General features: G+C 39.8%; 1 protein-coding gene across 1 annotated transcript in view; it reads left to right on the top strand.

Annotated features, from left to right (window-relative positions):
- Positions 1-22,627, top strand: part of dnah9 (dynein, axonemal, heavy chain 9) — a 254,737-nt gene that overhangs the window by 7,379 nt on the left and 224,731 nt on the right. Inside the window, exons 4-18 of the mRNA XM_088323097.1 lie at positions 1,662-1,792; positions 1,888-2,099; positions 5,323-5,556; positions 5,620-5,787; positions 5,855-5,971; positions 6,036-6,186; positions 6,507-6,621; positions 6,716-6,784; positions 12,232-12,358; positions 12,823-12,969; positions 15,084-15,192; positions 17,692-17,933; positions 18,002-18,137; positions 20,790-20,986; positions 21,059-21,306. Coding sequence (XP_088179223.1) covers positions 1,662-1,792; positions 1,888-2,099; positions 5,323-5,556; positions 5,620-5,787; positions 5,855-5,971; positions 6,036-6,186; positions 6,507-6,621; positions 6,716-6,784; positions 12,232-12,358; positions 12,823-12,969; positions 15,084-15,192; positions 17,692-17,933; positions 18,002-18,137; positions 20,790-20,986; positions 21,059-21,306 — 2,403 coding nt within the window. The remainder of the gene's footprint in view (positions 1-1,661; positions 1,793-1,887; positions 2,100-5,322; positions 5,557-5,619; positions 5,788-5,854; positions 5,972-6,035; positions 6,187-6,506; positions 6,622-6,715; positions 6,785-12,231; positions 12,359-12,822; positions 12,970-15,083; positions 15,193-17,691; positions 17,934-18,001; positions 18,138-20,789; positions 20,987-21,058; positions 21,307-22,627) is intronic.

The raw sequence follows: 22,627 nt of genomic DNA, 5'->3' as shown, positions 1-22,627 counted from the left end.
TGACATAAGAAGAACACATTAGTTTAAAACGGGAAATTCCAGGCTTGTTTCTCCCGAGTTTAGATGTCAGCGAGTGTTATTATTAAAACCACCCGCTTAGTTTGGATTAGCTTGCAAAATAACAACATTCCTCCAGCAAGCTGATAGGAGTTTAGATGTCAGGCCGACCCCAACGATTTTCTTGTAAATCGTGTAACTTTGGAAAATCGGAAGAGGACGAAATCATGCTGTAAATATTGTCAATTCCCGGAAAGCATGCACAATGAGTAAAAAAACAAGTGCGTCATCGCAAGGGGACGCATTAAGTAACATGAGATGTTGTCTGAGGGTATAAATAAGCTGATTGTCTCTTAGACGAAGGATAACTCTGTTTTGGACTCCAGCTTCTCCCCCTCCTGTCAAAACTTCCTGTGTACTTTTGTGCATATTTTGGGGCACATTTCTCGGGCCGCTTCGAAACATCATGCTCCGTTCTCCCGTCCCGGCTCCCCGACTTGTTCCGATCCCCGACCACGCTTCGTTTTCCTGTCCTGGCTAGCCGACTTGCTCCGATCCACGATGTCAGGTTCAACCCAACACTTGTAACAAAAACCTGCATACAAAAAAGACACAGAGAATTGTGTATGGTTTACTTGCAAGGGAAGCGAACGGAATACTGCTTTTGGTTACAGTTCCCCCAACTCACTCCAAAGCAGCCTTCCCTCACCTTGCCTTTTATTCGGAAAAGGAACACTCTTGTTACAATGTCATTTCAACACTAAGGGTTAGGGGTTGGTTAAAGGTTGAATTTTTCCATTGAAACCAGTTCTTGCACAACAACTTGTTATTTGAAATGTGACTGATTAACTCTCTTCATGCTATACTTCAGGAAAAGATCCTTGGTCTTCGGGTCAAATCTGTAACTGACTCACACTGTTAGTTCTCTCTAGGGTGCAGTGGAAAACTTTTTCTGAGAGAATATCCTATTTTGTAAGCACAATATCTCACAAGCAAACATTTAACACGCATAAATTATAGTAAAGTTGAATAACTTATGTACATTACTCCAACACACGATCACGCTCTGCTCTCCGGCCCCGCCTGTCCGCCTCGCCACGTGTTACCTGCCGCGGGGGCTTCCTGTTCCACCTGTCCAGCAAGCACCAGATCGCTGTCTTTTCCTCTCTCCCTGACTTCCCCAACTGTGGTTCTGAAACTGTGGTTCTGACCTGGCTGTGGTTCTGGTGGCTAGGACCTTGACTTAGCCTCTTGGCTGGGAACAAGTGTCTCGGCCTTTTGGCTTTGCAGTGTATTATGGTTTGACCGATAATGGATAATCGATAAAGAATATAGAACAATAAACCTTACAAAATCCCCCCCCCCCCCTTTAATAAAGCATTGTGTAAAAAGCTACGCATTTTGGTTTACTGCCTGTTCCGGTCCTGACACGTGATGGTTCTCCAACAGTCATAAAACTCTTGAAACAATTTTATGATTTTTTTCATGTTGCCATTGTTCCTGTGATTTGCTACCCATCCCAAAAAGGCCAGTTGATTCAAATGCCCTCATTATAACAGCTGCAGTAGAAATAATTTTATGACAGAGACCTTTAAAAGCATCCATAAATTAGCCGAGTTTGACACGCGTGACCTTTTTGCTCTCCGTCTATTTTTGCCTTTAAGATATGCTGATTTGAAGCACGTTTACTCCCAATTAACATCGCACAAGGGGAAGAAAATGGAGAAGCTGCTGGAGGCCGTCGAGAGCAGCTATTCCCCGGCTTTACAGAACATCACAAGGGAAGTCCTGGCAGGTGATGACACCCAACTCCGGTTGAGGAATTTTTCTCAGCCGTGTTCTACGCTTAGATATGTACCGATCACTGAAGTGAGGTTTCGGACCTGGTAGGTGTGGAGGAAGCGGCAGACATCTGCACCTACCTGACGCCGGTGCAACGTCTGTGCGAGGACATCGAAGGGGACGAGTTTACCCGTGTCGCAGGTCAGCTCCACCCCCTGATGCATGGAGTGGGACTGATCTGGGCCAACTGCAAACACTACAGCACGCCGGCCAGACTGGTGGTTCTGCTGAGAGGGATCTGCAACCTCCTTGTCCGGCAGGTCGGCATTTAGTTGCTTTTTCTGTGGCTGCCAAACAATGTTCCCTGTAATTTTCCTTACGGGTCTGAGCGTTCACACAAAGTCGGTGAGCAACGCTTGAAACAACAGTGAGCCACCTTAATCCCAAGTGTGGCAAGATAATTCATTATCAAACATGTCTTAAACTTGACACCAAGTTACATTATGCCGAGTTTCCGGCAATGCAAAATTATTTTTCTCTTTTGAATGAATCGACTCATTGTCTATTGCAAAGGTTGTACGGCCTACAAATGTCGTTTGTTCTTACAATTCTTTCACAAGATATCCATTTTTTTGTTTTCCTGATATATTTTGTCGCATAATATTAAAATTTTGGGGGCTTATTTAGTCGGTTGTAAGATACAGAACTGTACTTAATCACATTTTTGAGTGGAAGTACAATGTTGGCAACAAGATTCACTTGATATTGGAAATTATTTGAATGCAACACAAACTTTTTATTTTTTCAGTGTTTTTTTTCTACTTTTTTTTAAAAAAATCCTTTAAGAGATTCACTTTGTGTTTATTTTTTCCGAGCTGTTACTTTTTTCTTTTTGTTCTCGATTTACTTTTTTCCTACATTTCTTTCTTTTCTTTTTCTCTGTCTTTTTTCTAAATTTTTCTTCCTTTTGTTTCTTTTTTTCTCAGCTTTTCACTACTTTTTCATTTTGGTATTTTTTTTCTTTTTTGTTCTATTCCCCCCTTCCTTTAAGTCATTTTCTGCATAATTTTACTTAATATTTGGTCATGTTGGGATCAAAGAAGCAAAAACAACCTGAAGAGCCGTTTAGGACCCGAAAGAGCCGGTTCCTTTTTAGTGAGCCGAGCCGAAGAAGCCGGTTCTTGACAAACTCTACTAACTTTACTCAACTTCGTTCTTATTCGACTCGACTTCAAAATACTGCATTTAGGACACAACGTCGGGGGAACCCGTGTATTTTTACTTTCATGCACTGTACCTTTGACTTAAGTCGCTTCTTAATTAGTAATTTTGAGCCCTCATTTTTGTGCGCTGGCTCGATTTTCTTGCGCGCTGAGAATGTGCGAGCAGTGCGCAATTGCGCACACGCGCAGCTTAGAGGGAACACTGCTGCCAAAGCAATTTCGGAAATAAGCACCTGTCTGTAGATGGACGGCAGGTGGAAATTGAGTGCTGGGTTAGTCCATTAAAGACGAGCTGGGAGTATTTTCTCCTTCAAGTTAAGATAAGGCCCTCATTAAAGCTCCTTTGCAGTGTTTCTTTTACAACACTACTTTTAAGTATAGACCAGAGATTTGTTGGACGTTACTGTTGCAATTTACCAGTTTTTCTTAACTCCTAGCTTAGAAAAAAACAACAAAATAGCAATAGCTACCCACTTGAATGAACTGTCATGAGTAAAGTTTAGAACTGTTGGAATTTAATCATCAAAATGTACCGTTTACCAAATCGTTCGAATTAGTTATCCGACTCCATTTACCAAACGTAACCTAGATTCATCCAACAATTTATGCACGCTAGTTTCTTGAGGGAGAAATGAACAGGAAAGTCGACATTTGCACACGGGGGCAGATTTATTTTCCCTGACAAAAGAACTAAGTGAACTCCATTTGAAGACGGCCGAAGAAGCGACGCTGGAGTCTCTGGAAAGCCCTTTTTCTGAAGTTCTTTAGATTTCTCTTCTTGGCCCAAGTCTCCCCGCAAGATGGCGTCTTGGCTCCTCCCATGGGCGTGCCAAGGAAGTCCCCCCGGGGCTTCACAATCTCATAGACGAGTGCCTTGATATCTTTCTTCCTCAAAACAACACCGGGCCTTTCTGCGTCAACAACGTCTGGATGTGCTGATTGTCCTATCAGCAGTACGTCCTGTCCTGTAAACAACATCTTCCACTAGCCTGCCCTGAATTTGTACACTGAACTAAAGGACAGTATTGCATACAACTGAATAATTTGTTGTCAATCTTATAAAATCCTTTATAGTCAAATGTATAAAATCCTTCAGAATCCCACCTGTGCTAGACTCACATAGACATCAAATATTTGGACAACCTCCAAAAATAGCTCACCACTGACGTGTCATTATTGTTTTAAAGGAAATTATGAAAACATTGATCAGTGTTTCTGATCCTTGATAATTTGTTATAGCATCATTGTTCCTCATTTAAGCCTTAATTTTCTTGTGTGTGTGTGCCTACTCTCGTCTGTATATATTTTGGTAAAACTTGATCCATTCCCACATATTTTCGACTCAAAGTAGACTTGACTGGTCAGGGAAACTATAGAGTTGAAAGACTCCATTCCTGTTGAATCGCCGTTCTGAAGAGCCGCAGAAACCGAGATCAGTGTCTAAATTCAGAAATTAAAAGATAAATTAAAATGAGATTAACACCAGCTCCAGAGTTTAATGCCAGCTATCGGCGCCCCTGAACAGAGTTTGCATGTTCTCCGAATCTTTGCATGGGTTTCCTCCGGGCACTCCGGTTTCCTCCCATATTTCAAAAACATGCATGGCAGGTTGATTTGCGAGTCCTAATTGTCCCTAGGTGTGAATGAACGTATGAATGGTTGTCTGTATCTGTGTGCCCTGCGGTTGGCTGGCACCCAGTTCAGGGTGTGTCCTGCCCACTGCCTAAAGACAGCTGGGATGGGCTTCAGCACCTTGCCACCCTAGTGAGGATACTCCATGCAGAAAATTGATGCAATGGATTAACACCAGCATCTATAATCTAAATAATCGCGAGATGAGGAGTTCACTACCCACCTATGGTAGAAGGTTTGATGGGGCGGCAGTAGCTCAGGAGGTAGAGCGCTCGTCTTGCGATCAAGGGATCCCAGTTCGAATCCCGGCTCATCCGTGTTACATGTCGAAGTGTCCTTGGGTAAGACACTGAACCCCTAATACCCCCAATAAGCAGGTTAGCGCCTTACATGGCTGCAAGGCCGCTATTGGGAAATGTGAAGCACATTGTAAAGCGCTTTGGGAAGTCATTGACTTGAAAAGCGCTATATAAATGCAGATCATTTCATTTCATTTCATTTCATTTCATTTCATTGAAAGTATGACAACATATGAAAAGGGTGTGAAGCTGTCACCAAGGACCCGACACATCCAAACCCGCCCCTATGCCCCCAATCAACCAACTCCCTGAGAGCTCGGCAGCACCAAGGCTGTACTAGATAATGTAACCGCATGCAACTGACCTGCTTTTTCCCTCGCCCAAAACAGGCCCAGGGTTATTTGATGCCTGAGGAGCTTCTCAAAGGAGACGTTCCTGAAAGCCTCGCAAGGGTGAAAACAAGCTTGGAGACTTTAGAAGAATTCAAACGCATTTTTGAGGATTGCCGGAGTAACCTGGGCCAGTTCGTGAGAAACGGGAACTCTGTAAAGCCTTGGGATTTCCCGACCGCTTTGGTGTTCTCTGGATTTGACAGCTTCATCCATCGAGTGGCGTCCATACAAGTAAGGATTGGAACCAGATGAGTTTGTCATCACCATCCCAACGTTTTCCTTCTTTCGATTCAGGACATTCTTTCGGCAGTATCTGAATTTTCAAAGCTGGAGAAATTGGAGATGGGAGGTGTTCGAGGTCGGGCACTAAGCCTTCAGGTCCAGCAGTTGCACCAGGAGTTTTTGGATGGTTTCACGATCCTGTCAGAGAAACCTTACAATTGTTTGGACCTTTACAATAAGGTGAGGCATGTTGCACTCTGCTTTAGTCATTGACTTTCCTTGTGACATCCAGTTGGCAACTCTACAGGATTTTGAGAAAGACGTGATGGATTTCAAGAGGCTGGTGGAGCATTTGGACCGACAACTCGGCACTGTCTTCTGTCAAGCCTTTGATGATGCTCCGGGGCTAGAGCATGCCTTCAAGGTAATGGATCCAGCTTGTTATAAATGGTCATCTTGACCACAGGGTGTCTTTTTGACTATTCCAGGTTCTGGAGATGTTTGGAGGCTTGTTGGAACGCCCCTTAGTCGCACAAGCTGCTTCAGACCGGTACCTTCAGTTAGTCAAGATGTTTGACGAAGATCTCGACCTCTGCAAACATCTCTACCAAGAACGTATAAACACTGAAAAAGAGCTTGGTATGTATGAAGGTGATGAATAACACAGAGTTTAAATCCAAATAACCAGATGTCTTGACCAAGAGCCACGCACTTGAAAAATGAAAAGTGACCTTTTTCATCGAAAAACTTTTCCGCAACTCTGCACCACTCCTCCAACTTCTGAATATGTGAATTAATAAATTTCACGGTGTTGCCCCCAACAATCATCCACCCTCTCTGAAAGTTAAAATGATGGTGTTTCCATGACAACCTCTTCTACGGACCTTTTATTTGGCCGAATAATGCATGTCCTGTTTAAACAATCCGTACTTATAACCGCCGCCCGTTTTTTGCTGCAGGCTCTGCTCCGGTGAATAAGAATATGCCTGCAGTTGCCGGAGGATTGAGATGGGCCCGAGAACTGCAATGTCGCATCCGGACACAGTTCTCCAAACTTGGACAGCTTTCCTACCCGTGAGTATTTTTGTCTCTATTGGGTCATCATTAACTTATCAAAATAGTAATAACTATCAATAAACTAGAATGAATCTCGTGATTTCTTAACAAGGTGCCTGGAATCCGCACACGGAGTCTGGGTCACCCGGAGGTACGAGGAGCTGATGCAACTGATTGACAGGTTCGGATCGTCTCATCTTTTCATATTTCCCGAAATGTCATCATGCGCCCACGTACATAATATAGTTTGGACAAAAACCGAGAGGCAGTTAACCAAACTGTCAGCCAAAGTATGGAATGGGTTGTCCATTATGAGGACACTGAGAGCAGGGTCATTGTGGGTCATTATTGAGCTGAAATGAGCATTCCTTACTATGCTATGCTACACATCCGGGGCCATCAATAAGTAAGTAACTCACAAGCACCACTCAAGTTCTCCTGAAGACCAATTCCAAATTGTGGTTGTCTACACGATCTCGACGGATCAGCACCACTACACACTAGTAGTTACATTTACCCTGTTACATTTATTTGAGTCGATTTGGGGAGTTTATTTTTTAAACTTTTAGGTGTATTGTAATTCATTATACTTTTGACTTTTATTTGATTAGATACGTAAAGAAGAAACTGCACTCTTACTCCGCTACATTAGGCTACATTGAACCTGTTACTTAAATCCCCTATCTGCTCAGGCGCATTTTTTTAAGGCGCAAATGAAACATTAGATGTCTGTACTTAACAGTAATGTAGACCTTGGTGTTTTTCCTTGTCAATTACTCAGTTGATCGGGTTTTCGTGACAATCACTCATTTATGTGAAGATAGTCCACAATCGGATTACCGTAAATTCCGGACTACAAGCCGCTACTTTTTTCCCAAATGTTCAGCCCTGCGGCTTATTCAGTGAAGCGGCCGATTTATGGAATTTTTCTAATGGCCACCAGCGGCGCTAGAGTATAAAAGGTAAGATTAAGACCAGTAGAATATGAGCGCCAAGATACACTGCAACCTCTAAGTTTAAGCATACATTGTCCATAAAGTTAAGGTACGTTCCGATAATGAGGAAGACGCCCTTGATGGCGATAGTTGTGTGTGAAATTGAGGACGATCTTCCGTGAATTTCACAACTACGGGATGCTTTTTTTTTTAACAGGCACGTTTGATACATTGCGAGCGTGATCCTAACTAGCGTGTTGGTACCTTTCAAAGGCACGGTTTGGGATGTAAGTTACATTATTATTATTAAAGCTTTGAAAACTCTCTCGGTGTACCGTCTTTCTTCGTAAATATGTGTAACCATGTATAATACGTATTTGCAACTGTAACGTATTTATTTTAGAGATTTATTCTGTTATCTGTTCTACGGACGAATAAACAAAAAAGGGGCGGAGCAAACGCGGGCTGATGAGAAGTGGGGTAACGCTGAGTTACCGGTAGATCTGTCTGTTGTCGCAGCGGACAATAGTGGATATGTATTTTTCCCACCCTTAACTTTGGAAATATACATTTTGTTTCCTTGGATTACTTTCAACGGGACCCGGACTTTACAAGTCTGCATCATACCTTAATTACGGGTATCATTTTCCATTCATGATGCTGACTGCGATTCTAGAATTGTGTACTATCTATGTAGTTACAATCGTGGAACTTACAGCATGGTCTGGGTTAAACTTGCGACTGTGTCTTGAGGTGAGGTTTAATGCAGGCGCACGCGGCTTATACATGGGTGCGGTTTGTGTAATTACAAAAGTGGCAAATCACCTAAAAAGTCCGGAATTTAGGTAGATAGAAGATTGTTGATATTCGGGTATTAGGTTTGCAGTTTACCCATGAATCGTAGACAGTCCTAGTCTCGAAAAAGAGAACATTTGGATACTTGGCTGAGGACTTAACCAGAGGTGGACCACGTCTCTGGAAACGGTGTTGCAGACCCTGTTTAGAAGACCAATTGTTAGGTTTGCAGTGTACCTGTGAACAAGGATATAATAAAGGGGAAGGTCATAATAAGTAGAAGACACCAGGAATGAATTTGAGGTTCTTAAGGAGAACTGGGAGGACTGTATGAACCCCAACGATGCATAAATATTAAGCCCGTTCTTAAGGTCCAGCCCCCTTTTTATTGAGAACTCCCAGGTTGCATCAAGAAGGGTCAACGTGGTTGGTCTCCCTGCATTACCAGTGAAAAAAACGCCGATTAAAAATAGACCAACCTTTTATGCAAAGAACAGTTTATCGCGTGTTAACAGTTGAATTTACCAGCATTTAGTAAAAAAAAAAATTTCTGACCATCTGGGACGAGACAGTTTCATGGCATCGTCACAGCAAAGAATTTCTTTATTGCAAAGGTTTAATGATCAATCATTAGTGTAAGACTGATTTGAGTCTAATAAATGCATAATAAACATGGACATATTAATCTCAACATTGGGTTTAGTTAGACCAGGATTCCGAATATCCTATCATTAGAACCATGAGTAGTTAGGGTGTCAAACTCATTTGAACTCGGGGGCCACACGATAGAACAAAAATTCTGTCGGGGGCCGGACCAGTAGATTAAAGAGAAAGAAAAAGAGAGATAAAGAAATAAGAGAAAGAGGGAGAGAAAAGGAGAGAGGGTGGGACAAAGAAAGAGAGAGAGGGAGAGAGCGTGAAAAACAAAAGAGATAAAAAGACAAGTCGTGAGAGAGGGGGAAAGAAGGGGAGAGGAAAAAATAAATCCAAAGATAAATAGAAAGACAGAAGGAGAGAAAGGAGAAAAAGCACAAAGTGGGGGAAGAGAGAGAGAAAAGAGAGAAAAGGAAAAAAGGAAGTAAGAGCAAAAGAGGTTAAAAGACACAGAGAGAGAAAGAGACAAAGAACAACAAAGGAAGAGAAAAAGAGAGACACAGAGAGTGAAAGAGACAGAGAGTGGGAGAAAAGGGGTGGAAAGAGAGAGAGAGAGAGAGAGAGATGAATACAAGTACAGTGTCTTTGTGAGAGGAACCTGGCTTTGGCAACATCAAGTTGACATACTTTAACATGCAGCTTGTTTTTCTCTTGTGCTTCTCTGAGTGTTGTCTCGCGGGCCGGATTAAATCCCTTAGCGGGCCTGATCTGGCCCGCGGGCCGCCTGTTTGACACCTGTGGAATAGATGGTCCTTTCACGTCCTGGTTACTCATTTTTGCATACCCATTCAACTTTTCTGAATCTATTTCTTCTTCTGCATTTTTTTCTTCATTGATTCCACAAAAACTTTTGAAGCTAGTAGGAAACAACCATCGTACTTGTTTTATCTTTTATCTGTTATGATGTTGTTCGTTTTTCACCCATTCTCAAATGCCAGTTGAGGTTATCCATTCTTACTATTCATTTAAACAAATTATTCAAAATTCTCCAATATCTTAATCAAATGTCAATCTCACCATTCCCTGCATGTATTGATACCCACTGATCCTAAAAAAGCGATCACATTTCCTAGAAAATTTCAAAGCTCAATGGCTGGTGAAAATTTTACTGCAATAGCAAACTACAGTGGTATTTCTATTTGCGAAGATAATTCATTCTAGGAGTAGCTTCATAACCTGAAAACTTCATACGTAGAGTTGTATTTGCGCTTATCTGTTCCAAGCTCCCCAAAAGTACAGTATGATATCTATTTAATAAATTACGAAAGAGCATCAGACCCTGAAACAAATACATGTTAAAATTAGATAACTGCACAATAAACACGAAACGAGAGGCACATAATATCAAAAAACAAAGAATAAACGAAATAATAAAAATATTTATTTACCTTTTTGCATTGTGTTCCTTGAAAAACTGATCCAATGATGTGAGCTTTTGCCGGCTTTTGACAAACTGTCAAAAATGCACGAGACAGAGGTAGCAATAGCCTGACTGGTTAACACTTTTTCCGGGTGATTCCTTTCCGAACTCATGGCATTTTGCTAAAATGTCTTTAATTTGGACTGATTCCATGAAACCTGCGTCCTCCTTCCTGCTATTCCGCCAGAAACTTGTCTCTGAACTCTGAACTGTGACGGTGACACGAAGAGCATGCTTGTAGCATGCATCCGCTAGGCAGATTTTAGATGAAAGCCAGTTTGTTTACGTTCGGGAAACTCTCTAAGCAGCCAGAATCAGTGCGTCCTGTACTGTATTTTTGACTTTGTATCCTGAAACGCCTTTGTAACTAGAGGTACTTCTTAACCTGAAGCTTTCGTAAGTAGAAGTACGACTATTAACGTGGTCGTTTTGAGGTTTTGTTGTCCGATGGTAATCCCATGACCTCCTTTCACCTTATAACTTGGTCTCACTGTGACGTCAACGAAATAAGAATAAACGTCCGTAGGTGAACTCGATCTTGATTGGAAAGATTCTAGTCACGGTGACGGGAAAACTGACTCGCCGTTTGATTTATGAGCCAGAGTCAGACGTCGGATTGCCGCTAGCGCCGCGATCAGGAAATGAAGCCGCCGCCGCAAATCCAATAAGGAGAGCTCGTCATCATCGGCTTCGGTTACAGACGGATCGACACACCGTCAGTCTCGTCTGTTTGTCCTGAACCGACCTCCTTGTCGTTCCCATGTGTCCATTTTACTTAAAACCAATGTTCCCTGCAATTTTCCACGCGTCTGAGCGTTCACACAAAGTCGGTGAGCAACGCTTGAAACAACAGTGAGCAACAGCAATCCCAAGTGTGGCAACTAAATCATTATCAAACATGTTGAAAACTTGACATCAAGTTACATTTTGCTGAGTTTCCGACAATGCAAAAACAATTTTCACTTTTGAATGAATTGACTAATGTATTATTGCAAAAGTTGTACGGCCTACAAACATAATTTGTTTTTACAGCAATTCTTTCACAAGATTTCTATTTCTTTTTTTTCCTGGTATCTATTGTCGCATAATACTAACATGTTTGGGGGCTTATTTAGTCGCTTGCACGATACACAACTTTATTTAATGGCAACAAGATTGACTTGGTATAATTGGAAATTATTTGAATGCAACACAAACTTTTTCTTCTTTTTCCCTGTTTTTTTTCTATTTTTCTCTATTTCCTTTTTTTTCTTTGTTTCGTTCTTTTCTTTTTTTCAGTTTTTTTTTTTTTTAAATTTTCCTTCTTTTTTATATTCCTTTTGTTTCTTTTTTTTCTTACCTTTTCACTACTTTTTCATTTTGGTATTTTTTTCTTTTTTGTTCTTAACCCCCTCTTCCTTTAAGTCATCTTGTGCATAATTTTACATAATATTTGGTCATGTTGGGATTAAAGAAGCAAAAACAACCTGAAGAGCCGTTTGGGACCCGAAAGAGGTTTTAGTGAGCCGAGCCGAAGAAGCCGGTTCTCGAAAAACTCTACTGACTTTACTCAACTTCGTTCTACTTCGACCTTGACTTCAAAATACCGCATTTAGAGCACAGCGTCAGGGGAACCCGTGTATTTTTACCTTCATGCACTGTAACTTTGACTTAATTCGCTTCTTAATTAGCAATTTCGAGCCCTGATTTTTTTTGAGCTGGCAAGATTTTCTTGTACGCTGAGAATGTGCGGGCAGTGCGCGATTGCCGCGCGCGTAGCTTCGAGGGAACATGGCTTAAAACCAGCAAAATACATTTAAGAGTATCATTATATTTCTTTTCCAGATACTGCACTGTTCTGTATGAAACATGGACAAGGAACCTTGATAACCACTGTCACCACAACCTCAGTCTTCCCTTAATCCGCAGGGACGCGTCCTCCAGGGCGATCGCCGTCAACTTTAATCCGCAGGTTGAGATTTTTACCTGGTAGATGTGTGATCATCCTCAGGGTTGGGTAGGGTTACTTTAACTGGATTACTTTCAATTACTTTTGGATTACTCCAATACCAAATATGCCAATAAAAGACAAAAGAAACTAAATATGGATAAAATGATGACTCACAACACGTGGTAAGCTTTCTCTCCTGGCTTTGATCTCTTTGATCTCTGGCAAAACGAACATAAAATGCGACAGAAACAAAATGAAAAGAAATCCAAACGGCTTGCCAACATCATTTTTGCCGTTCCATGTATTCCATTACTCCCCGAGCCTGCACAAAATTTAGTCATTTTATTCATATTTAGTTTCTTTTGTCTTTTAATAGCATATTTGGTATTGGAGTAATCCAAAAGTAATTGAAAGTAATCCAGTTAAAGTAAGCCTACCCAACCCTGATCATCCTAGAACCAAACATTTCGAAATTGCCTTTTCAGCTACTGTCGGTGTTGAGAGAAATCCAGTACCTGGAAGCTGGACAGGCTCAAGAGATTCCAGAGACCGCGTGGCAGCTTTACACCAGCAGGGGGCAGCTGTGGCAGTTCGTGTCCAGTCTAGAACTCGCTGCGGGACGATACAACAAAGTAAAGTTTTAAGAAATCACTCAATAACATTTAAATAAAACTAACTCTTTAACTTTTTTGGTTTTGTTTGTCCACTTTATTATTTGCTAGCAATTTAATAGCTCACATCGAAAAAAAATGTTTACATCATTGTTAGAAGTTAGTTTATAAGTGCTAGCATGCTAGTGCTAACCTAAAAAACATTGATGTAACCGGTACATTTCTTACAGTGCCTTGCAAAAGTACTGCCCCCCCCAAGAACCTTTCGACTTTGTGCCTTGTTTCAGGCTTCAAACTTAAGAACCGACAATCTATGAGACACAATCGTAATAAATCAAGTCAAGTCATTTTTATTTGTATAGCCCTTAATCACAAAGAGTCTCAAAGGGCTTCACAGGTTATGACACAGACTATTTTTCAGACTATTATTACACCATCCCCTGCTCTGGAACCAACATGAGGGCAAGGAAAAACTAAAAAAACCTCAACATGAGGAAAATGGAGAAACCTTGAGTAATACTTTGTACAACCCCCTTTTACTGCGATCACAGCCACAAGTATTTTTGGGGATGTCTTTATACATTTTGCACATCTTGAAACAAAAATATTTGCCCATTCTTTCTCAGGGTTGGGTAGGGTTACTTTAACTGGATTACTTTCAATTACTTTTGGATTTTTCCAATACCAAATATGCTAATAAAAGACAAAATAATCTAAATATGAATAAAATGACTAAATTTTGTGCAGGCTTGGGGAGTAACGGAATACATGGAACGGCAAAAATGATGTTGGCAAGCCGTTGGGATTTATTTTCATTTTGTTTCTGTCGCATTTTATGTTCGTTTTGCCGGAGATCAAAGCCAGGAGAGAAAGCTTACCACGTGTTGTGTGTCATTTTATTCATATTTAGTTTATTTTGTCTTTTATTAGCATATTTGGTATTGGAGTAATCCAAGAGTAATTGAAAGTAATCCAGTTAAAGTAACCCTACCCAACCCTGTTCTTTCTTAAGAAAACAGCTCAAGTTCCATAAGGTTTCATTATTGTTGGTCCACAGCATTTTTCAGATCTTTCCCCAAATGCTCTACAGCATTGAGTTCTGGATTTTGGCTTGTCCATTCCAACAGCTTGATTTTGTTTTAAACCATTCCATTGTAGATTTTGCTTTATGTTTGGGGTCCTTTAAGAAAGAGTTTGCGCCACATTCTCAGGTCTCCAAAATATTTTTTGACCGAATTACCCTGTATTTGGCTCCATCCAGTTAATCATATAATGATCTTCTCAGTCCTTGCTGTAGAAACTACAGAGCCTGATGTTGCCACTACCATGTTTGACAGTGGGAATGGTGTTTTCAAGGTTACTCTTACACCAATTATAACGCTATGCATTCAGCCCCACCTGACCAGAGCACCTATTTGTGTCACCCATGTGGCTTCTTCCAAAAGCCTAATGGGCCTTTTTATGGTATTCTTTCAGAAAAGGCTGTCTCCTTGACTTTCTTCCATAAAAGGCAGATTTTTGCAGATTATGACTAATAGCCGTCTAGTACAGAGTGTCCCACCCCAGCTTTGTATGCTTGCAGATCCTACATCATGCTCATGGCTCTTTTGGTTGCTTCTCTGATTAGTTTTAACCTGGTTTCATTGAACAGTTTTTAGAGGGACAGGCAGGTATGTTTGCAGTGGGGTTATGCGCTTTCCATTTTAACATTGCTCATACAGTATGCCCAGAGTTGTGTAAATGTTGCGAAATCTTTCCGTATCCCATTCCTGTTTTGAACTTTTCCACAACTTTATTCTGGACCTGCTGCCGGTAGGTCTCTGAGGCCATTACAGAGGAGGTGCATTTAAACCCAGACTCAATGAGTCAGAGTTAGTCATTTTGGTCGACGTTGGATTATTTAGATGTAATCAGGGAATTTCTGGAGTTGTTTGGCTGAGCTGAGAGAACAAGGGCCTATATTTTTGCAACACCTACTTTTCAGTTTTTTCATTGTAAATAAAATATAAAATGATGAAATAATTGGGTACGACTGAGCTTTATGTCTGAAGCTTAAAATATGACAACTAGTTATTGGGCGGGCAATACTTTTGCTAGGTTTTTGTAATATATACCATTTTTTCTGCAATATTTAGATGATTGATTGCGTCCTGGATGTCGAGAATCGGCTTCTCCAGCGGCAGCTCGGGGAAATCGATTCCCGGCTGACAGAGGCTGAAGAAAGTTTGAACTGGAGCAGTCAAGGTACGAATGTTCATCCATAAGCATGCACACGGACCAAAAATGGCCAAAATACCTAACAAACTCTAACAAAATTAAACTGGATGTCAAAAAAAATTACTGCATAGTTATGAAATGTAATGAAATGATCTGCATTTATATAGCGCTTTTCAAGTCAATGACTTCCCAAAGTGCTTTACAATGTGCTCCACATTTCCCAATAGCGGCCTTGCAGCCATGTAAGGCGCTAACCTGCTTATTGGGGGTATTAGAGGTTCAGTGTCTTACCCAAGGACACTTCGACATGCAACACGGACGAGCCGGGATTCGAACTGGGATCCCTCGATCCCAAAACGATGGTTTTAAGTTAAATTAATACACGAGTGAAGCAGATAAAAACTAATTGTGCATATATATATATATATATATATATATATATTTGAATACATACTTAATTTCAAAAAGTTTACAAGAATAAAAGCACCACTGTTTCTGTTTGCATATCATTTATTTTAGTAAGAGTTTTATTTATTTATTCTAAATTAGTGGTTGGGGTTCTGTTGTTTCGTTTTTTTTTTTGGAATTGTCTTTTTCTATTACATATATTTTTTTACTGTAGGTTTTTTTGGGAATGCCAAAGTAAATTGCTTGTTATATTTTTTTATTTTCGTATTTATTTTTTTATTCATTTTTTTAGGGCATTTTTTTAGAAATTACTTTTGATTACAATGTCAATAAATGCAGAAAATATTTGAGATTTTTAAAAATATGATTTCCTTTATGTCGATCTAACAGTTTAGGATGTAATTAAAAAAGCCCGAAACCTATTTATTTTATTTCAAAAATAGATAAAAAATTCAAATGGATTAAAAAGCTTGATATGAATGCATTTTTCAAAATAGAATAAAATAAATACGAACTATATGGATTATAAATAGATTATTATGGTAAGAAACAATAGTCAGAATCAAAATAATAATTAAAAACATTATTTGATGACTACAAAAAATGCCTGTACAACGAGCCAAGAAATTGCAATTTACGACTTTAGACGTCAACAGCTTTGTTGTGTCACGGTTGCCCATCGAGCCCAATTGGCCCCGCCCATTTGGCGCCAGCTGTGGCTCGTTGACTGATTGGCTTCCCTCCTGTTTAAGCTCAGTGCTCTCACTCACCATTTGTCAGTCTGTCAACGAACGTCTGCACTTGCAAGACGTGTGTTTTGACCCTTTCTGGTATCCTGTTTGTGTATCCTGTCCGGTATCGATCCTGTCTATTTCGTCCTGTTTTGATATCGGTCTCCAGTGTCTGGTATCGTTCCCGTCTATCTGGTTCTGTCCTATATCTGTTATCAATCCTGTCAGTCCCATTCTGTCCGGTATCGAGTATCGATCTCGTTGGTCTCTGGCTTCCTGTTGTTCCAAGCCAGACTTCTGTCTTTCTTCTTCTGACCAGCGATCGTCGAATCACTGGCGGTTGTGTTAATGCGCATGACTGCCCCATTCCCGTAAAATAAAGCTTGTGTGAGAAATGTTATGCATCTGGGTCCTCCTCCTGTTCCGGTTCATGACATATTGGGCTCCCAGTAAATACTGTAAATTCCGGACTATAGAGCGCACCTGATTATAAGCCGCACCCACCACATTTTAAGAGGAAAACCGATTTTGTACACACACAAGCCGCACCTGTATATAAGCCGCATGCGCCCACATTAAAAATTGTAACACAAAATTAACCCAAACCCGACAAGTCCCGCGATTGAAACTAAATGTCCTTCATTTAAGTCCACAGTCCAAAAATCACAGCAGGCAAAATGAACGAAACATGATACGGTACTTAAGGTTTGATGCAGGCCTGCAGAGTCCGGGTCCCTTTGAAAGTAATCCAAGGAAAAAAGTGTATACTGTATTCACAAAGGTAAGGGTGGGAAAAATATATCAGATGAACACATTTACTCACGCAACTCGTTTTTCTTCAAGCAACTTTTTACCCCTTCTTGTTTCCTTGTCTGTCCCTCAACTTTAGCGGTCCCCCTTAAACTCGTCACCCCGCGTTTGTTCCGCCCCTCCTTTTTCATTCACCCGTGCAAAACATATCAGAATAAGTGTCTAAAATAAATACAAATAAATACATTACAAAAATATACAGTTGCAAATACATTATTATACATGGGTTACACATATTTACAAAGAAAGACGGTACACCGAGAGAGTTTTCAAAGCTTTAATAATAATAATAATATAGCTTTGACAGGACAGTTAATGGTAGCAACACTCGAGCGCCGCTAGCGGCCGTTAGAAAAATGACATAAATTGACCGCATCACTGAATAAGCCGCAGGGTTGAAAGTTAGGGAAAAAAGTAGCGGCTTATAGTCCGGAATTTACGGTATATTGGATGGCAAAAACTTGTCAGTATCTTTTGGAATGTAACTTTTTTTTAGTATTTTTTTATTATTTTCATACTGACAACACTGAATGCCTAAAAATATAGATTTTGAATGACTCAGTTCTGCTTTTTTAAGGCGTTTGGAAGCACATCACAGAGTTACGGGATTCCATCTGTGACCTGGAGAACCGAGTCCAGAAGACCAAAGTCCACGTGGGGGAGATCCAGAACTGCATCAATTCCTGGGCCAGGCCCTTATTTGACAGAAAGGACTGCAAAAAAGATACTTTGCTAAACCTGGATGATCGAGTCCAGAGAATACATCGTTTTTACAGCGCCGTACGAGCGTCTGGGGAGAGGATTTGTTCCCTTCTGGAGGTGATGAATTTGCTTCTTCTGAAATTGGATTTCAACAGGATTCTGATTTTCCGACATTTCGTCCCCAGAGGAACCTGCAGATTTTCATGTCGGAACCGTCTTCTGACGAATGGAAGGCGTACCTGGACTACGTTGATGACATGGTGGTCCTGGGATTTTATCAATTCGTGAAATGTTCGCTCAAGTTTTTTTTGGACAACACAGGTGAGAGTGTCCTGCAAAACTTCTCCCCATTATTAAAAGCACCGTAAATCAGTGGTTCGTGAGGACCCAGCATTCCACCCAATGACAAAAAACAATGCAGTTTAAAGCAGAGATAGAAGAATAAAAACATCTGTTTTTCAAAAAACAAAACAAAATGACTGTCTTTTTACCTTATTTTGCTCTCTCTTCCTTTTTCCCTTTCTCTCTTTTTCCTCTCTTTCCTCTCTTTTGCTTTCCCCCTCACTCTTTCTTCCCTTCCCCCTTTCTCTGTTTCTATTTTCTCTTTTTCTCTCTTTCTCTCTTTGCTATTTGTCTTTGGACTCCTTTCTTTCTATTGCTTTCTTTCCCCCTCTCTCACTATTTCTCTTTGTATCTTTTTTGTTTCTCACATTCTCTCTGTGTCTTCTCTCTCTCTTGCTCCCTTGCTCTCTCTCTCTCCCTCTTTCTCTCCTTGTCCGCCTCTCTTTCCTTGTCCGCCACTCTCTCTCTCCTTGTCCGCCACACACTCTCTTTCTCTCTCTTTCTTTCTTTCTCTTTCTCATTCTCTCTCTCCTTGTCCCACACTGTCTCTTTTTTTCTTTCTCTTTCTCCTCTCTCTCCTTGTCCCACACTTCCTCTCTCTCACTCTTTTTCATTCTCTCTCTCCTTTCTCCACACTTTCTCTCTCTCTCTTTTTCCTTGTCCTACTCTCTCTCTCTCTCTCTTTTTCTCTTTATTTTTCTCTCCCTCTTTCGCTCTCTTTTCCTTGTCCCTTTCTCTCCCTCTCTGCTTGTCCCTTTCTTGACCTCTTTTTCTCTCCCTCTCACTTATTTCTTTCTCTTTTTTCTTTCCCGCTAATAAACTGGTCCGGCCCCCTAGAGAACGGTTTGTCAATCGTGTGGCCCCCGAGTAAGAATGGGTTTGACAACCCTAGACCAGACGAAAAAGGAAAATTTATCTTAAAAATAGAAATCATGTTACCTCATAAAAAAAATCTCACAAAAATACAGTTAACACTCATTTTTTCTGATTAATTTATTTTTCTTTAATTTACTCTAGAAATTTGCGCAAAGGTTCACATCAGGTGAAGAACATCCCGAAATGAGATTTTGCACGTTCAGGCCACAGAACAATGCAGAGGCAGAGTCAGCAAAAAGGGGAAGGATTAGATAACGGGGCGCTTCCGCTTGCTTAGTGAATAGAAGATTTCTCAATTCAATCGAGTGACCCCGAAATGTGCTAGTGAGCTCTTATGACAGGAGTGAATAAACCATACGGATGCTGACAAATCAAGCCTTTGTACCTAAATTTTTCCTGGAATGACATATATACTAACCATACTTTTTCCCATTTATTTGTTCACTTGAAGGGACAGTGTGTATAATTTAGTGCCTTGCAAAGAAACTGCTTACTAATTCAAATTATAAGAAAATACATCAACCATCATATGAGCATGCATGATTTTAAACACTCGTAGGTTGAGAAGTTCAAATGAATGAATAAATTATGTTAAACGATTTGATCATGCCATGAGGCTCTTTAACTCCACCTTAAACCACACCCCCACATTTGCATATTACCCTATTACAGTGTGTATTTTTGTAGCACTATTTAAATACTCTATATCAACACGTTACATTGGGTATTTATGTATTATATTCCTTTTACTTATTATTGTTTTATTTTCAACACGAGGATACTGCTGGAAGTGTGAATTTCCCTACAGGGATGAATAAAGTATCTATCTATCTCTATCTATCTAAAAAGCAAAACACAAAAAGGAATGTAAATGGTTGTGAAAGAACCAAATGAATAAATCACGATTAAAAGAAAAAATATGAATATGAAAATCAACATAACCAATCAAAAAAACATAAATCAATATGTTGCTACTGTGGTGTATATTTATATTAAAAATAGACAGTACCGAAAATAAGTAATTGAACAGCCTGCTATTTTGCTATTTCTCCCACTTAGAAATCATGAAGGGGTCTGAATTTTTTATCGTAGGTGCTTGTCCAATGTGAGAGATAAACTAAAAAGAAAAATCCAGAAATACAAATGCATGATTTTTTTAACCATTTATTTGTGTGATACAGTTTCAAATCAGTATTTGAGCACCTGCAAAAAATGAATGTTAATATTTGGTACAGTAGCCTTTGTTGGCTATTACAGAGGTCTTCAAATACTTATTTGCCGCTGTATCATGGATTTTTCTTTTTAGTTTATCTCTCTCACAGTGGACATGCACCTATGATGAATATTTCAGACCCCTTCATGATTACTAAGTGGGAGAAATAACAAAATAGCTGGGTGTTCAAATTATTTTCTATACTGTATATATAATATATAATATATATTTGTAATATTTTTTGGTGTTTGTAAATCATCCAAATGTTTTTCAGTTGTTTTACAGTAAAAACTTAAAACTCTAAATATGGCAATATTGAACGAATTGTTGCTTTTATGTCCATCCGCCCAAAAATAAAATACTCCAAAACCAATTGTTCAAGGAATAGTATTTTTTTTATTTTGAATTAAAAAAAAAAAGATAATATTTTCCGAGATAAGGGTTTTTTTTACATGACTAAATGAAAATGAAGTCATCTGAACACATTTCAAAATAAAATCTGCCATTATAACGACGTTTTTTGTTTTTGTATTCCTTTCCAGATAACGAAACTGTGGCAGCGCCCCTCTTCGAGGCACAACTGGACCTCAAAGCTGGCGAGATGGTCTTCACACCATCTTTGGACTTTGGAGAAGGAGACAATTTCTTTGAGCTAGTGGAAGATCTCGTCGCTGATACGTTCCGAGCCTCTTCGTTGATACCGCGCCTCTCCTGCAGCGATTCCGTTCCTCACTACCAGGTATGCCAAACCTCACCAATGTGCTGAAGAACCTTTTGAAGGATCTCCTCGCTTAACCAAAATGATCTACAGGCAGATATCGAGGACATGGAGGACTTATCCACCATGCGTCGCCTCCTCATGGAGCGCGTGCGGAACGTCATGGCCGATTGCTGCGCGTTCCGTGATTCGTTGCTTCGCTACCGATACCTTTACGTGGACGACAAGGAGGAAGTTCTTCGCCGGTTCCTTAGACGCGGCAGGGAAGAAGAACTTCAAACCCAAGATGGCGTTCCAGAGAGGCCGCCCACATTGGATGACGTCAAAGAGCAAGTGGATAGGTCAGTGTTTTTTGCTTTTTCTTCGACTTTTTGGACTTAAAACTCTTCATAGAACCATTTCTTAAAGTGACATAACCTTTAAATGAATAATGATAAAGACAATCAATTATTTTTCTAAGATTGTTCCGTCTAAACTTTGTAGCTTTAGTTATATGGTGGTCCTCCTACAACTATACTATGGGATTACAAGACCCAAAAAAGCAATAACCATAACAAAAAATGCCACTCGTGTTAAAAAGTAAAATGAAAAGTATAAAATCCGTGAATACTATTTAAAAAAAAAATCATATTAAAGTAGGTGAGAATATATTTTTAGGTACCATACATCTTTGTTGTCTTGTCAGCAAAACATTTTCTTAATGTGAAATCGTATTTAAGTGTTTTTATGCTTTGTTTGTTTCTAAGAAAATAATTTTGCCCACATTCAATTTGCAACTGCTTTTTAGTGCTTAATTGTATTTATTTTGTATTTATTTTCTTATTAACCGTTCTTTAAACATATTCTTTAATCCTATTTTTCTACGGAAATCCTCATTTTAGTTTCTTTTTTGCTGTATTTTTAACTTTTTAAACGAATAAGAAAATAAATACTTAATAAGAGTATTTTATTGTAGTGAAAAAACTGAAAAACATAAACATATTACAGCCCGTAATAAAAAAAATTCAAGTAAAAAAAGGGAAAGAATATTGCAAAAATATTTTAAATTATTTTTTTCCAAACAAACATTTCTTACCCAGTGTTGCAGTCTTATTTTTCTTATTGAATAAAATGCTAATGTCATGAAGCGGAACATGATCAGGACCCAAATGCGTGACGTTTCTCTCACAAGCCTTTTATTTTACGGGAAATGGGGAGTCATGCATGTTAAGCAGCAGCCAGAAGCCAGAGGCAGACGAGATCGATACCAATTGCCAGAGAAGATATCAGACATATGGGGTCGATAGGATTAATATCAAAACAGGAAATCGAAATTAAACAGGGAAAACGAGACGGGAACGAAAACTGGAGATAAAAATAAACAGAACAAAAATAAAGGGGAATGATGCAGGACAGGAAACCTACATCTTGCGGGGCAGAGGTTCATTGACGGACTGATAAAAGGTGAGTGAGAGCACTGGGCTTAAATAGAAGGAAAGCCAATCTGTCAACGAGCCGCAGCTGGCACCACATGGGCGGGGCCAATTGGGCGCCATTGCAACCTTGACAGCTAATTTTCCTTTTTTTCCTATTTCTTTTTTATTTTACTTTTGGCAGAAAGGGGAAACAAATACCTAAATGATGAGATAAGATAAGATAAGATCATCTGCTATTCGTCCCACA

This window comes from Urocampus carinirostris, chromosome 19, assembly GCF_059441175.1.
Source record: "Urocampus carinirostris isolate Australia breed hairy pipefish chromosome 19, RoL_Ucar_1.0, whole genome shotgun sequence".
NCBI classification, from domain to species: Eukaryota; Metazoa; Chordata; class Actinopteri; order Syngnathiformes; family Syngnathidae; genus Urocampus; species Urocampus carinirostris.
The sequence above is the reverse complement of the archived record's forward strand: the minus strand, read 5'-3'. Positions and strand labels throughout refer to the sequence as shown.